Raw genomic sequence first — 13,434 nt, forward strand, 5'->3', positions numbered from 1 at the left:
ATGACCCCATTTTGGAAAGTATTTACTGAGAGGCATGGTGAGTTCATAGAAGATTTTATTTTTTGTCACAAGTTAGCAGAAAATGACACTTTGAGACAAAAAAAAAAAGTTTTCGTTTCTGCTAACTTGTGGCAAAAAAAAAAAAAAAAAAAAAAAAATTAAATCTGCCACGGACTCACCATGCCCCTCTCTGAATACCTTGAAGTGTCTACTTTCCAAAATGGGGTCATTTGTGGGGTGTTTATCTATTGTCCTGGCATTTTGGGGGTGCTAAATTGTAAGCACCCCTGTAAAGCCTAAAGGTGCTCATTGGACTTTGGGCCCCTTAGCGCAGTTAGGCTGCAAAAAAGTGCCACACATGTGGTATTGCCGTACTCAGGAGAAGTAGTATAATGTGTTTTGGGGTGAATTTTTACACATACCCATGCTGGGTGGGAGAAATATCTCTGTAAATGACAATGTGTTGATTTTTTTTTACACACAATTGTCCATTTACAGAGATAGTTCTTTAACCCAGCATGGGTATGTGTAAAAATACACCCCAAAACACATTATACTACTTCTCCCGAGTACAGCGATACCACATGTGTGGCACTTTTTTGCACCCTAACTGCGCTAAGGGGCCCAAAGTCCAATGAGTACCTTTAGGATTTCACAGGTCATTTTGTGACATTTGGTTTCAAGACTACTCCTTACGGTTTAGGGCCCCTAAAATGCCAGGACAGTTTAGGAACCCCACAAGTGACCCCATTTTAGAAAGACAACACCACAAGCTATTCTGTTAGGAGTATGGCGAGTTCATAGAAGATTTTTTTTGTCACAAGTTAGCGGAAATTGACGCTTTCCGAAAAAATAAAATAAAAATCAATTTCCGCTATCTTGTGACAAAAAATTAAATCTTCTATGAACGAGTCATACACCTAACGGAATACCTTGGGGTGTCTTTTCTAAAGGGTTTGGCCGAGTGATCAGGAGGCCACATGGGGCAAATTAGGGCCTGATCTGATGGGTAGGTGTGCTAGGGGGTGAAAGGTGGTGACAGGAGGGGATTGATGGGTGTCTCAAAGTGTGATTAGAGGGGGGAATAAATGCAAGCAATGCACTGGTGAAGTGATCAGGGCTGGGGTCTGAGGACGTTCTGAGGGTGTGGGCGGGTGATTGGGTGCCCAAGGGGCAGATTAGGGTCTGATCTGATGGGTAGCAGTGACAGGTGGTGACAGGGGGTGATTGATGGGTTATCAGTGGGTGATTAGATGCAGAATGGCAGAACAGATGTAAACAATGCACTTTGGAGGTGATCTGAGGGTGGGTCTGCAGGCAATCTGATGGTGTGGGTGGGTGATCAGATGCCCGTAAGAGGCAGGTTAGGGTCTGATCTGATGGGTGGCAGTGACAGGTGGTGAAAGGGCGATTGACGGGTGATTACAGGGGAGAATACAGTGGAGGAAATAATTATTTGACCCCTCACTGATTTTGTAAGTTTGTTCAATGACAAAGAAATGAAAAGTCTCATTTCAATGGTAGGTTTATTTTAACAGTGGCAGATAGCACATCAAAAGGAAAATCGAAAAAATAACCTTAAATAAAAGATAGCAACTGATTTGCATTTCATTGAGTGAAATAAGTTTTTGAACCCTCTAACAATAAAAGACTTAATACTTAGTGGAAAAACCCTTGTTTGCAAGCACAGAGGTCAAACGTTTCTTGTAATTGATGACCAAGTTTGCACACATTTTAGGAGGAATCTTGGTCCACTCCTCTTTGCAGATCATCTCTAAATCCCTAAGGTTTCGAGGCTGTCTCTGTGCAACTCTGAGCTTGAGCTCCCTCCATAGGTTTTCTATTGGATTAACCACCCTGGCGTTCTATTGACACTAGACACTTGCGCCACGGTGAGGCAAACCTCCGGGCAAGTGACCTAACCTAAATTTAAAACCTTGGCAGCAGCTAAGCAAAAAAAAATGTGTAACTTACATTTGGTTGAACAGCGAGGAGAACGCCAGCGCATACCACTAAGGCTGCATCCGAAATGACCACCAGCTCAGTGTGCAGCACCTAAATAGATTTTCTGCACACTTTGCAGGTTAGCTGCTCCCAGCCCCTCCTCCTGAGTTTCCTGTTTTCATAATAAGTAGTAGCAGATATGCATATGATTTGCATCTGAATTGAATGCAAAGTGTGCAGAAAATCTATTTAGGTGCTGCACACTGAGCTGGTGGTCATTTCGGATGCAGTCTTAGTGGAATAGTGACCAAATTTACCTATTGGGTCACTATCAAACTTAAATGGTAACATTAAAGCTCCAAAAAGAGTGAAAAAACGTGTACAGGGAGATAAAGCTTTGTGCAATAAGCCTCCCGACGTTCCAGCATCCTCATTACACTCCTGCCATTTTAAATCGTTCATGTAAGTGAAACAAAATGTCCATTCTGGCATATTTATCCTCTATCAGAAGCATTTCAGGTTCCCAGTAGATCTGTCATGCAATGTTGAGAAATCAAATATTAATACGGGGGAGAGCATAAACAGTAAAGAAAGCAGTAAGTGCAATTAGCAAAGATTTTTTGATTACTCTTCTGCTTCTGTTTCCCTGCACTGTCAGGATTATTAACATTATTTGCTAATATGGAGAAAGATGGCATGGAATGTTACTGCATATACCATATGTGCCTACTGTACAAGAAAGCAGAGGCCCAGAATTTGTTTTATATTAATACACAGACTTTTAAAATGACGGATTACAGAGAAACTATGAAGCAAGAACATAAATCAGTGTAATATTCCTGTGTTCAGTATTTAAGTGGGATAAAAAAATGTCAAATTGAAAACTCTTGTACCTATTACTGGGAGCGAGGAGATGCCCCAAGTACAAGTACGTTGCTGTAAATTGTGTAAATATTTAAGCATAACGCATTTCACGGAACATAGTCTGCTTTCTCAGATCACACAACGACAAAGTGTATACACTTTGTTGTTGTTTGATCTGAGGAAGCGGACTACGTTTGCCGTGTCCGGTTCTTATTAACCTCCCTGGCGGTACGCAGTTTATGAGGCTGCATCCGCAGGAGGGATTTTTAGAATAGAAGTTGTTTTAATCCTTGGCACTTGGGGGGGGGGGGGGGGGCACAACTAGCTAGCCAAGTGCTAGCTGAAGACTGCTGAACACATTTTATTAAAAAAAAAATCCTCCTGGGGCCATGCGATCCTCTGCGGTGGCTACCCCGACACTGTCGGGCTTACCGCCAGGGAGGTTAAAATGTACTCATTTATACTGGCCTAGCCTCTTCTTGTTAAAGGTAAGCCATATACTTGTCTATATTTAGACTATTTACAACAAGGTTCTTGTATTCCTCACTCCCAGTTATACCGGTAGTCAGTCCAGCCCTTCCCAATTTTTTTTGAGGAGGAGGGAGGTTGCTTGTGTTTTTAGTTCATAGAACTTCTGCACTTCTCACCTGCTATTACACTGTGGTTGCCGGTCTTGCAACCCATCTTTGGGAGTACCTGTCTACATTATTTTTTTTTTCTAAGTCCCCCAACATACTACACCATAAGGGGCTCCTGGTGTCCTTGTCCCGGTTTTTGTCTCCTTTGGAAGGTCTTCAGATCCCTCTGGTCAACACACCCCTCTTGCACCTATTGGCTAGGTACAAGCGTATTAGTGAAACAGTTTTCCCCAACAATTTATTTTTGATAAAATCGATAAAGGTATACATTACCTGTGTCCCTGCAGTGCCTATCATACCAGAAGTAAGGACTCTTCTGCTTATAGCTCACTACTCCCCGCCTCCTCCCTCATAGAAACATGTTGCCGTAGCAACGGCATATGAGTCATTCAGAAATGGACCAGGACTGGCGTGATACCACAGCATTTACAGGGACTGACAACAGTATAAGGCCAGTGGAAAGCCGCACACTTCGGATCCATTTCCGAATGATGCGTCAGCCGTTGCCACGCCGACAAGTCTATGTGGAAGGAGGCAGACAGGAGTGAGCTATGAGCAGGAAAAACCTTACTTCCTATCGGCACCTCCTGATATACTAGGCACTGCAGGGACACATGTAATGTACAAATGTATAAAACAAATAAAATGTGGGAGGAAAACTATGTTGCACTAATACTTTTGTACCCAGCTTTTGGTATAAGAGTTTTTGGTTTGCCATTTCATGCCACTTTATGCTTGAGGTGACACAGATTTAACATGCTATTTTTCAAAGAAGCAGGGGAGTTTTAAGAGACATTTCATAACAGTCCTTACCTGGTTGCACGTGAGTGGCTTGCTTAAAGAACTGGAGGGCTTTTTCATAATTCCTCTCATTCTCCAGTGCATGGCCAACGTTATTCCAGAGCTTAGCGTTATTTTTATTTACCTATACAATGAGCCAACAGAAAGATCATTTACCAAAATCAGACATTATAAAATTACTCAGACAAAAAAAGAAACAAAATGTTCTCTAAATACTTTTGGGCTGAGATTACCAGGCTGCTAAAACCAAACCTTGGAGTTCAACGATTATGTGGTAAAAATGAAAACCTGGCACGCTGGAAGCATTGCACATAAATGCTTGCTTGTTTGTTTTGTAACCTACACTAGAACACACTCACAAACACTGGCCCCTATTCAATTCCCTTTTTCTCCTACATTCTCACCTAGATGATATTTTAGTCCCTTATCAATACAATGTCTTTTAAAGAGGAACTCCAGTGAAAATAATGTAATAAAAAAAAGTGCTTAATTTTTACAATAATTATGTATAAATGATTTAGTCAGTGTTTGCTCGTTATAAAATCTTTCCTCTCCCTGATTTACATTCTGACACGTATCACATGGTGTCATTTTTACTGCTGGCAGGTGATTTTACTGGAAGGAGATGCTGCTTGCATTTTTTGGCAGTTGTAAACAGCTGTTATTTCCCACAATGCAACAAGGCTCCCACAGTGTGATGTCAGTACCTCCGTGCTGTGAGGTGCTGACATCACACTGTGGGAGGGGTTTTGTCACAAAACCAGCCATACAGAGCCCCTGATGATCAGTTTGAGAAAAGGGATGGATTTCTCATGGGAAAGGGGGTTACTGATCAGTTACTGATTGGGATGAAGTTCAATTCTTGGTTATGGTTTCTCTTTAAGCCAAGCAATAAAATACCAAGAATAAGTTTGACAGGACATTTTTTTAACTATCGTTTGTTTTTTTTTACAAAATTCCAGCTCAAGCCAGTATGTAACAAAGTAAGGAGTCTTCAGACAAGGCTCGCTAATGATGTTGGTCACCAATGGAGTGGGCCCTAAGTTTTATTACATATTTTTTGTATGTGTACATAGAAGACGTACATTTACCCCAGAGTAGATGCACTATATATCTCTTTTTACTTCCTAGGTAGCTGTCACTCACAATAGATTTTTGCCACCTACCCACTTTGAACTGCCTGGTTTTGGACTAGTCCATTTCCTCGAGGAGGATCTTCATAATCTCTAACTTTTAAAAACTCTCCCTGAATGACAGTGACACAGTCCAGCTGCCTAAAAGCAAATGAGTAGACAGGCTGACTGGCATATTTTTATTGTTACTTTCAAGGAGCGCCTTTGAAACAAAGTAAATGCTTAGAATCCCCCATAAGGAGATGGACTAATCGAAATCCTGTTGGTAAGCGGTTCAGGTTTGGTAGTTACCTACTGTAACTGGCAGCTAAGTGTGAAGAAAAAAAAATATATAATTACTCTGGGACTATGTACATCTAAATACATTTACATATTTTTAGCCTGTAGGCCAATCCCGTAATTGTCAGATATCTTTACTAGTGTAACTTGCAGTGCTGCACATGGCATAGCAATGTTGCCAACTCCATAATTTAATACAGTAGTAAAAAGGCTCAGTAATATCATGCTGTCATGTATCACACTGGTGTGAAAGAAGACCAATGACGATGGTCAAAATAAAACAGGAAAATGCAGATGGTTTGAAGTAACCCTCAAAGATTATCTATAAATGAGACCTACAGGCCTCTTTTTCAATAACACAGAACTGAATATGGAAAAAGTGTCCCAGTACTCTGACAGCTGTCCACCACACTTGCTTTCTATCAAGGCCAAGGTAAGTGGGTAGTGACTGTCAATCAAAATCATTCTCTTTACCTTCCCTTGTTGTCCATTACCTGAAAGGATGGGGAGAAGTAGCCAACTGCAGAATTGTCACCACAGTCACAGTTCACCTGTTTGCTCTGAATTAAAGAGCTGGTGTGCTGCAAACCCCTTGTGTTTATCGTCACCACAGTCACAGTTCCACTGGGGAGAAAAGGCATGTAGAGTGACGGGGAGATGGATCAGACCCTTTGGTCTTCTGTTTAGCTCTTTGCTCTAATCATAAGTATATACTAAACAGCAACTGGGCATATTACTTAGGCTTTAAGGAACACTATCAAAGTTTAACTTTTTTCCTGATGCCATTTATTAGGCAGAAGGGACTTAGTAATGACAGTTTTTTTCCCTTTTACTTCCGCTGTCACCTTATCAGACCTTACGTATGCAGTGTTCGAGGTTCGAGTCGGGTGACGGGTTGTGCGCGGTAACAAGAATGTGCAAGAAGCTCTCCCTCCCTCTGTACAGTATTTGGATAAACAATGCACGCTATACTGTGGGTGGGTAGATTGCAGGTAGACTGTGTAAGAAGTTCACCATTTAATGAATATCTAAATACAGTGTGTGGAATCCTGATTCACACAGTCTGCCTGCAACATGGATTATTTATCAAAGCAGGACAGTGCAGAGGGAGGGAGCTCACAAATTCTTGTTGCCGCGTACAGCCCATCACCCAACTCTACCCCTAGCACTGCATATGTAAGCTCTGTAGGGAAAGTAAAATAAAATAAAAATCTGTGCCATTACTAAGTCTCTTCTGCTTATTAAAGGGGATCAGGAAAAACATTTGATAGTGTTCCTTTAAGTCCAGAGTCCAAAAGTATGAAAAAGGTGGTGCAGTGACAACATACAGATCTTTTTAGCATAGCATAAGCTGTATAGTTAACTATGCCAAATATAAGACTGCAGGCTTAAACATCTACCATTTGCAAACAGGACAATACATATTCTGTCCTTTGGGCTGAGTTCTGTAGCTATGGAAGCTTGAAACAATAATTAAAACACACTTTGGTCACATACAAAGCTGTAAGTTAATATGCCTTGTACTCTAGGTCTGCTTTTAAAATTTTAGCCCGACTCTACTCAATTATATTTACAAAGTTCTCAGTCAAAATAGCAATCCACACACATATACTGTATGTACTCAAAAAACACTCTAGAAATATATTTTATCTTGCGTCAGTTTTAAAAGTAGTGTTTGACCTTACCTCACACGCAATAAGAGCTATTATTAAGAACCTTGAACTCTTGCGAGTCTTAAGAGGAAATGTGAAATGTCAGCGTTCCAACATTTGAAATGAGGCAAGCTATTCAAGTATTGTGTATTCTGCAGGGAAAAATACTTCACCTTCAAAGCAGACATAAACAAAGTATATTCAGATTCCCAGTCCCAATTCCTGTTGAACGTTTTTACGGCGTGAGTGAAGAGCACCACAGCTAAAAATATCCAAGATAGCTTTCTCAATCCACTGTTAAAGAACAAGGGAACATGAAAGTAAAAAAACATATTTAGAACATGAAGTTTAATACCACACAAGCAGCTAAATAGGAGTATCTTTGTGACTGAACATGCCAAGTAGCTTTCTGATCCTAAGGCCAATGTTATTTCTGAAGGCTCTTGTGAAAGTGAACATGTTACACAATGCATGTCACTTTATTAACAAAGATATTTCTATGTTATGATGAGGATCAGAGAAACAGAAAATAGCCCTAGATCTTCCGTTTGTACATTCAACTTTTCCAGCAGGATTCAAAGTGTCTGGAAGACCTTGTAAGTTTACAAAGATGTGACAAAGATAGAACAGTTAAAGAATAATAGATTGAATTCATATGCAAATAAAAATGGCAATTTATCATTCATGCTGGTCAAAGCGGGCATACACATTGCATTCCTTGACTGCCGCAGAGTGTACCAGAGGCTTAACAAACAAGAACATCATACCACAAAACCTATGGCCTATCTCTTGTCTAAGCCAGTGGTCTGCAAACTCATTTGTCAAAAGAGCCAAAGCTCTGCAATACAATAAAGATTTCTTTTGAGAGACAAATTTATTTTCAAAAACCTTGTTTTTAGGAGGATTCTTATTAAACTAGCTACTGACACCAAATAAAACCAGATATCAAAGTAATCTTATCTCACAATCAAAAAAACAAAACAAAAAAACAACAACAACAAAAAAAACACGATATTTCCCATTACTATACAAATAGGACAATACTCCTATTTAACGTGAAGAATGACCTTGCATTTCCTTGGAATTTTGATAATGATTAGCCCCCAAAGTTTTGACACAGCCTTGTATTAATAATAATGAGTAGTCAGCAGTGTACTAGTTATGGAACATGAGGACACCTAGTAGTGCTCGGCCTGCCTGTCCACATCCAACACATTAAGAGCTTTAATTACAGCAACAACCCGGTTAGCGTACCGTTACATCTCGCTGCTGCTGATTCTACTGGTGAAGTCCGGGACTAGTCAGCACGAGCAGCACGGTGGCGTAGTGGTTAGCTCTCTCGCCTTGCAGCTCTGGGTCCCTGGTTCGAATCCCAGCCAGGGCACTATCTGCAAAGAGTTTGTATGTTCTCTCCGTGTTTGCGTGGGTTTCCTCCGGGTACTCTTCTGCGTTCCAAGTGCGGGCACTTCCGTCATGTCGTCAGATCTCCGCCTTCAATGCCGCCCACTGTGCTTCCTGATTAGCGGAAGCACAGTGGGCGGCATTGAAGGCGGAGATCTGTGATGACATGACGCTGCCGGCGCTTGGAACGTGGAAGTGGTGAGTAATTCTGCGCATGTCTCTCTCCTCGCCGCCGAGACCACACTTGCCACCGCTAAATGGAGGGGGAGAGAGGCAGAAGGAGGGGTCCCAGGTGAGGGGGGGGGGATATTTCCCCCCTCCCCACCGCTGCCTCCACTGCCCCTCCTTGGGGCAACTAAACTAGCTATACTGGGCACTATACTGGGGCACTACCTACCTATACTGGGCACTATGCTAGCTATACTGGGCACTATACTAGCTATCTGGGCACTATACTAGCTATCTGGGCACTATACTAGCTATCTGGGCACTATACTAGCTATACTGGGCACTATACTAGCTATACTGGGCACTATACTAGCTATACTGGGCACTATACTAGCTATACTGGGCACTATACTAGCTATACTGGGCACTATCTACCCATACTGAGCACTATACAGGGGCACTACCTATCCATACTGGGACTATACTAGCTATACTGGGGCACTATACTGGGGCACTATACTGGGGCAACTATACTAACCATACTGGGGCAACTATGCTAGCTATGCAGCCGCACCCCAGCCCCCCCCCCCCCCCCATAGCCTGCTGCACATGGCACTGTCCACTAGGTCGCGCAAACACCCCCCCCCCCCCCCGCCATTCCCCGGAGAAAAATATGGTCAGAAAGTGTTCCCCGGCCCGGAAAAGGTTGGGAACCACTGATCTAATCAACCAATCACATGGCAGTTGCTTCAATGCATTTAGTGGTGTGGTCCTGGTCAAGACAATCTCCTGAACTCCAAACAATGTCAGAATGGGAAAGTAAGGTGATTTAAGCAATTTTGAGCGTGGCATGGTTGTTGGCGCCAGATGGGCCGGTCTGAGTCTTTCACAATCTGCTCAGTTACTGGGATTTTCACACACAACCATTTCTAGGATTTACAAAGAATGGTGTGAAAAGGGAAAAACATCTAGTATGTGGCAGTACTGTGGGCGAAAATGCCTCGATGCTAGAGGTCAGAGGAGAATGGGCCGACTGATAGAAGAGCAACTTTGACTGAAATAACCACTCGTTTTGCTGCAGGGATGCGGCCGTTTACCTCTACTGAGACTTCTGAAGTGAAATACAAGGTAAAAATAGCAAATTTTATTCGCTTCAGAGTCTCTGCAGGAGCAGCGAGGAATCGATGGCTGCACAGCTTTGAACTTAATCAGGCTGTACAGCGTTTGTAGTTCATATTATGCTTGATAGATTTCTGCTTAAATCTATGAAAATTGAGTTTGCTGCATGGTGTAGGAATTGATCACTATCCGACTGAATACCAGTTGTGGAGGAATCAACCGACTTGGCATACTGGGCTGTAATCAACCTATGTATGACTAGCTTTCCAGCAAGCATCTCAAAGGATGTAAATTCAGCATATCCTTAGTTCCCTCTCTGCTGTAGCTACAAAGCTCAGACATGATTTTAAAAAGCAAGAGTACATTGGGTAAACAATACATAAAAATGCTCCGTTTGATAATATATGCATTAATAAGAAGGTAGTGAGAAAATCTCTACTATTTTTCACAAAAGATCTCCTTTGTGTTAAGAGTGATGATCACTAGGTGTGATGAATGAGATGCAAATAATTCAGGATTACGTAAATTCTGGAGGCAAATATATGCGGTTTGAAAATTGACCAATCAATGTTAACCTGGGTGGGACTTAATTGATCCATTTTCAAGTTACATAAATTTGCATACAAAATTTACATACTTCTGCATGAACTCAGAATTATTTGCATCTCATAGATCATCACTAATGACTATGGCACTAGATCAGTCTTGGCAACTCATGTAATAAGGCGTCACTTCTGGAGCACATGAGATACAGTATATAAGGAATTGGTAACATTACGAGATTCAGGCTTATCCAATAAAAAACCCCAAAACTTTCTTGCTTATTGTGCACAAATTAGTATTAGCATATTTTCGGAGGAAATTATAGCTTCAAGCTAAAAAAAACAAAACAAAAAAAAAACAATTTATGATATAATGAATTGTATGTGCATTCGAGGTAATGAACAGAACTTTAGTAGCAAAGAAAAGAGTCTAATTTTTATTTTCAGTTATATGGCTTTTTTTTTTTAGCACTGCATCATTCTGTCAAAGTAAAAGCTCATCTCAAGCTGTCTCAGTGTTTCTTGGCTGTTTAAAAGGACTCCGACCAGTACTGCAAAGTACTTAAAGATGCACACCATTCTGTAGCTTGTGCTCTCTCTGATTTGATGCATGAATCACCGTTATACAACTAATAGTTTCGTCCGTTAAAAATCATGGTCAGCATCTTGGCTAAGTTATAATTTCCGGGTCACCCCTGTCCAGAGGAGTTTGTTAGATAAGTCTGTTAGAGAAGTGCATAAAGCAGGAAGAGGAAATTACACGCATGGCCATTGAACAAGCGAAGGAAGCAGGAAGAGCAAAGTACATGCATGGCCATTGCAAGAAGCTGCTCCAGAGGGGTCATAGTACGGCTTTGTAGGAAGTTGTCTTGCCCCATGCATTTTATAGCGGCAATACCAGGGGGAGTTTGGATAAAACAAATGGCTGGTAAGTGTGCTGACACACTCAATTGTTCGTGTCTGTGCTTAAAGGCATACCCATGAGAGGTGCTTGGAGTCCTTTTAAGTACTTCAGAAAACAGGACTGTATTAGACCCAAGTCGGGTCGAATAGCTCAGAGAAGCTCTTTTGCACAGAATTTTTGTTTTTTTAAACTCTTCCTGCATTGGAAAATAATATGAGACTTTCTTTACTACTAATGTTGTATTTCTAATGTCTGGTACACACCATACGATTTCCCATCAGATAGATGGGTCAAATCAGTTATTTTCAACAGGTCCGATCTGATTTCCGATGGTTTTTCTAGTCCATCTTATGATCACTTCTATAAAAAGTTGATCAGAAAAAACGATCGGACCTGTTGGAAATAATTTGACACGTCTATCTGACTGGAAATTGCATGGTGTGTACTAGGCATTAGCTGTACTACACATACACTTCATTATCTCGTAAGTTTATTTTTGCTTCTGGTTTGCTTTAACATTTGTATCTTAATCATCTGATAAGTTTCTCCCTGAAGGATTCAGCTGGCAGGGTCTGCAGGAAGCACACTCAAAGAGAAGAGATTGCCTGTTCTAGTAATTAGTCTCATCTCTGTGGAAACATTTAGAATTAGGAGCCATGCTGACTAAAGCACTGAGGAAATCTTTCACTGTAAGCACATAAGAAATAAGCAGACAGGTGATTCATTTATGACAGAAATATAAACATGGCTAGCGCTGTGATCACCATTACTAGTTATAGGGAAGTGAGCAGATGAGTGATATCACTGCAGATGTATGAAAAAAAGAACTTCCACAGAAATACTTACAACCAGTTGGAATGCCGAGTATAATATAATTAAATACAGAATCAGAGGATATAAAAAGAGCATCCCAGGAAGGATGAATCGCTCAGAAGTAAACATTGTAAGGGCTAACTCTAAGCCTTTAAGTTAAACTTTTACCCTAAGTAAAAACCCTAAACAGCCCTAGATTGTAACACGTATGTCTCTGTCCCAAACCCTTCTATCCCCTGAGCGGTCTAACAAACTACTAAGGATACCTAACTGATGTGATCGTGGGCCACAGATAATTGCTTCAGTGCAGTTTCACTAATGTGCTGAAATACCAGTGAAAAGGACTGCACCTCTGTAGCAGTGGAGTACAGCATAAAAATTCAGGAGACAATTTTTTTTTCTGCTCTCTTGCATAGCCCTTGTGTAACCATGTATCATTTTACTAAGAGAAAAAAAGGAAACTCCGACATCTTGCCCCCCACAAAAGTTACAAAGTATGCAGCAAAATACATAGAGGTTGCTGGCTTCTGCAACTTAAAGGAATACTATCGATTGAACAACTTTTTTGTTAATACTCTATATTAGTGTACACATTACCACTAGTGCTAGGGGCACTTTATTTATTCACCCAGGTCTCTCTCTCGCTATCCCTGCTTAAAAATTCATTTCTCACACAGCTCATAGTAGTTTGGGTCTCCCTGAGCTGCTTGGTTACTCTGTCCCACAGCTCACAAATATACATTTCACTGTGTCACTCTCACAGCATGCAGGAGTCATGAGGAGAAATAGGCTGATCTGAGGTGGTAACAGGTAACTAAATGAGCTGTAATATTGCTGGAATATAACTAGCTATAACACTAGTCTGTGTTTACACTCAGACTGGTTGCCTGGCTGCCTGCTTGTGGTGATTCACTCCAGGCTGCATCCACTTTACAAGCTGCTGAGAGGGGCAGACCACTGTCTACAATTAGCATTATTAGTATCTTTATCAGTCAAGAGAAGCAAAGATAATAAACACACATTGATAGAATCTTTAACCCCTTACCACCATATCAATAATATTCTTTCAGCAAGGTGATAATTAAACTATAAACTGAGGAGTTGATAGCAATTTTCCTGTGCAGAGATATGGTCTAGCCCTCTGGGAGCCCTCAGTATTTAGATACATTTTGTATC

At 41.1% G+C, this 13,434-nt stretch overlaps 1 protein-coding gene across 4 annotated transcripts in view; it reads right to left on the reverse strand.

The window, feature by feature from the left end:
* The window catches only part of TMTC3 (transmembrane O-mannosyltransferase targeting cadherins 3), a 128,647-nt gene that overhangs the window by 46,290 nt on the left and 68,923 nt on the right, over positions 1–13,434 (reverse strand). For all 4 annotated transcript variants that reach the window (XM_068276841.1, XM_068276840.1, XM_068276839.1 and 1 more), the window contains 2 exons: positions 7,485–7,605; positions 4,260–4,371 (listed from right to left, as the gene is read on the reverse strand). In XM_068276841.1, the coding sequence (XP_068132942.1) occupies positions 4,260–4,371; positions 7,485–7,605 (233 nt within the window). The remainder of the gene's footprint in view (positions 1–4,259; positions 4,372–7,484; positions 7,606–13,434) is intronic.

Source organism: Hyperolius riggenbachi, chromosome 3 (assembly GCF_040937935.1).
Source record: "Hyperolius riggenbachi isolate aHypRig1 chromosome 3, aHypRig1.pri, whole genome shotgun sequence".
Classification (NCBI taxonomy): domain Eukaryota; kingdom Metazoa; phylum Chordata; class Amphibia; order Anura; family Hyperoliidae; genus Hyperolius; species Hyperolius riggenbachi.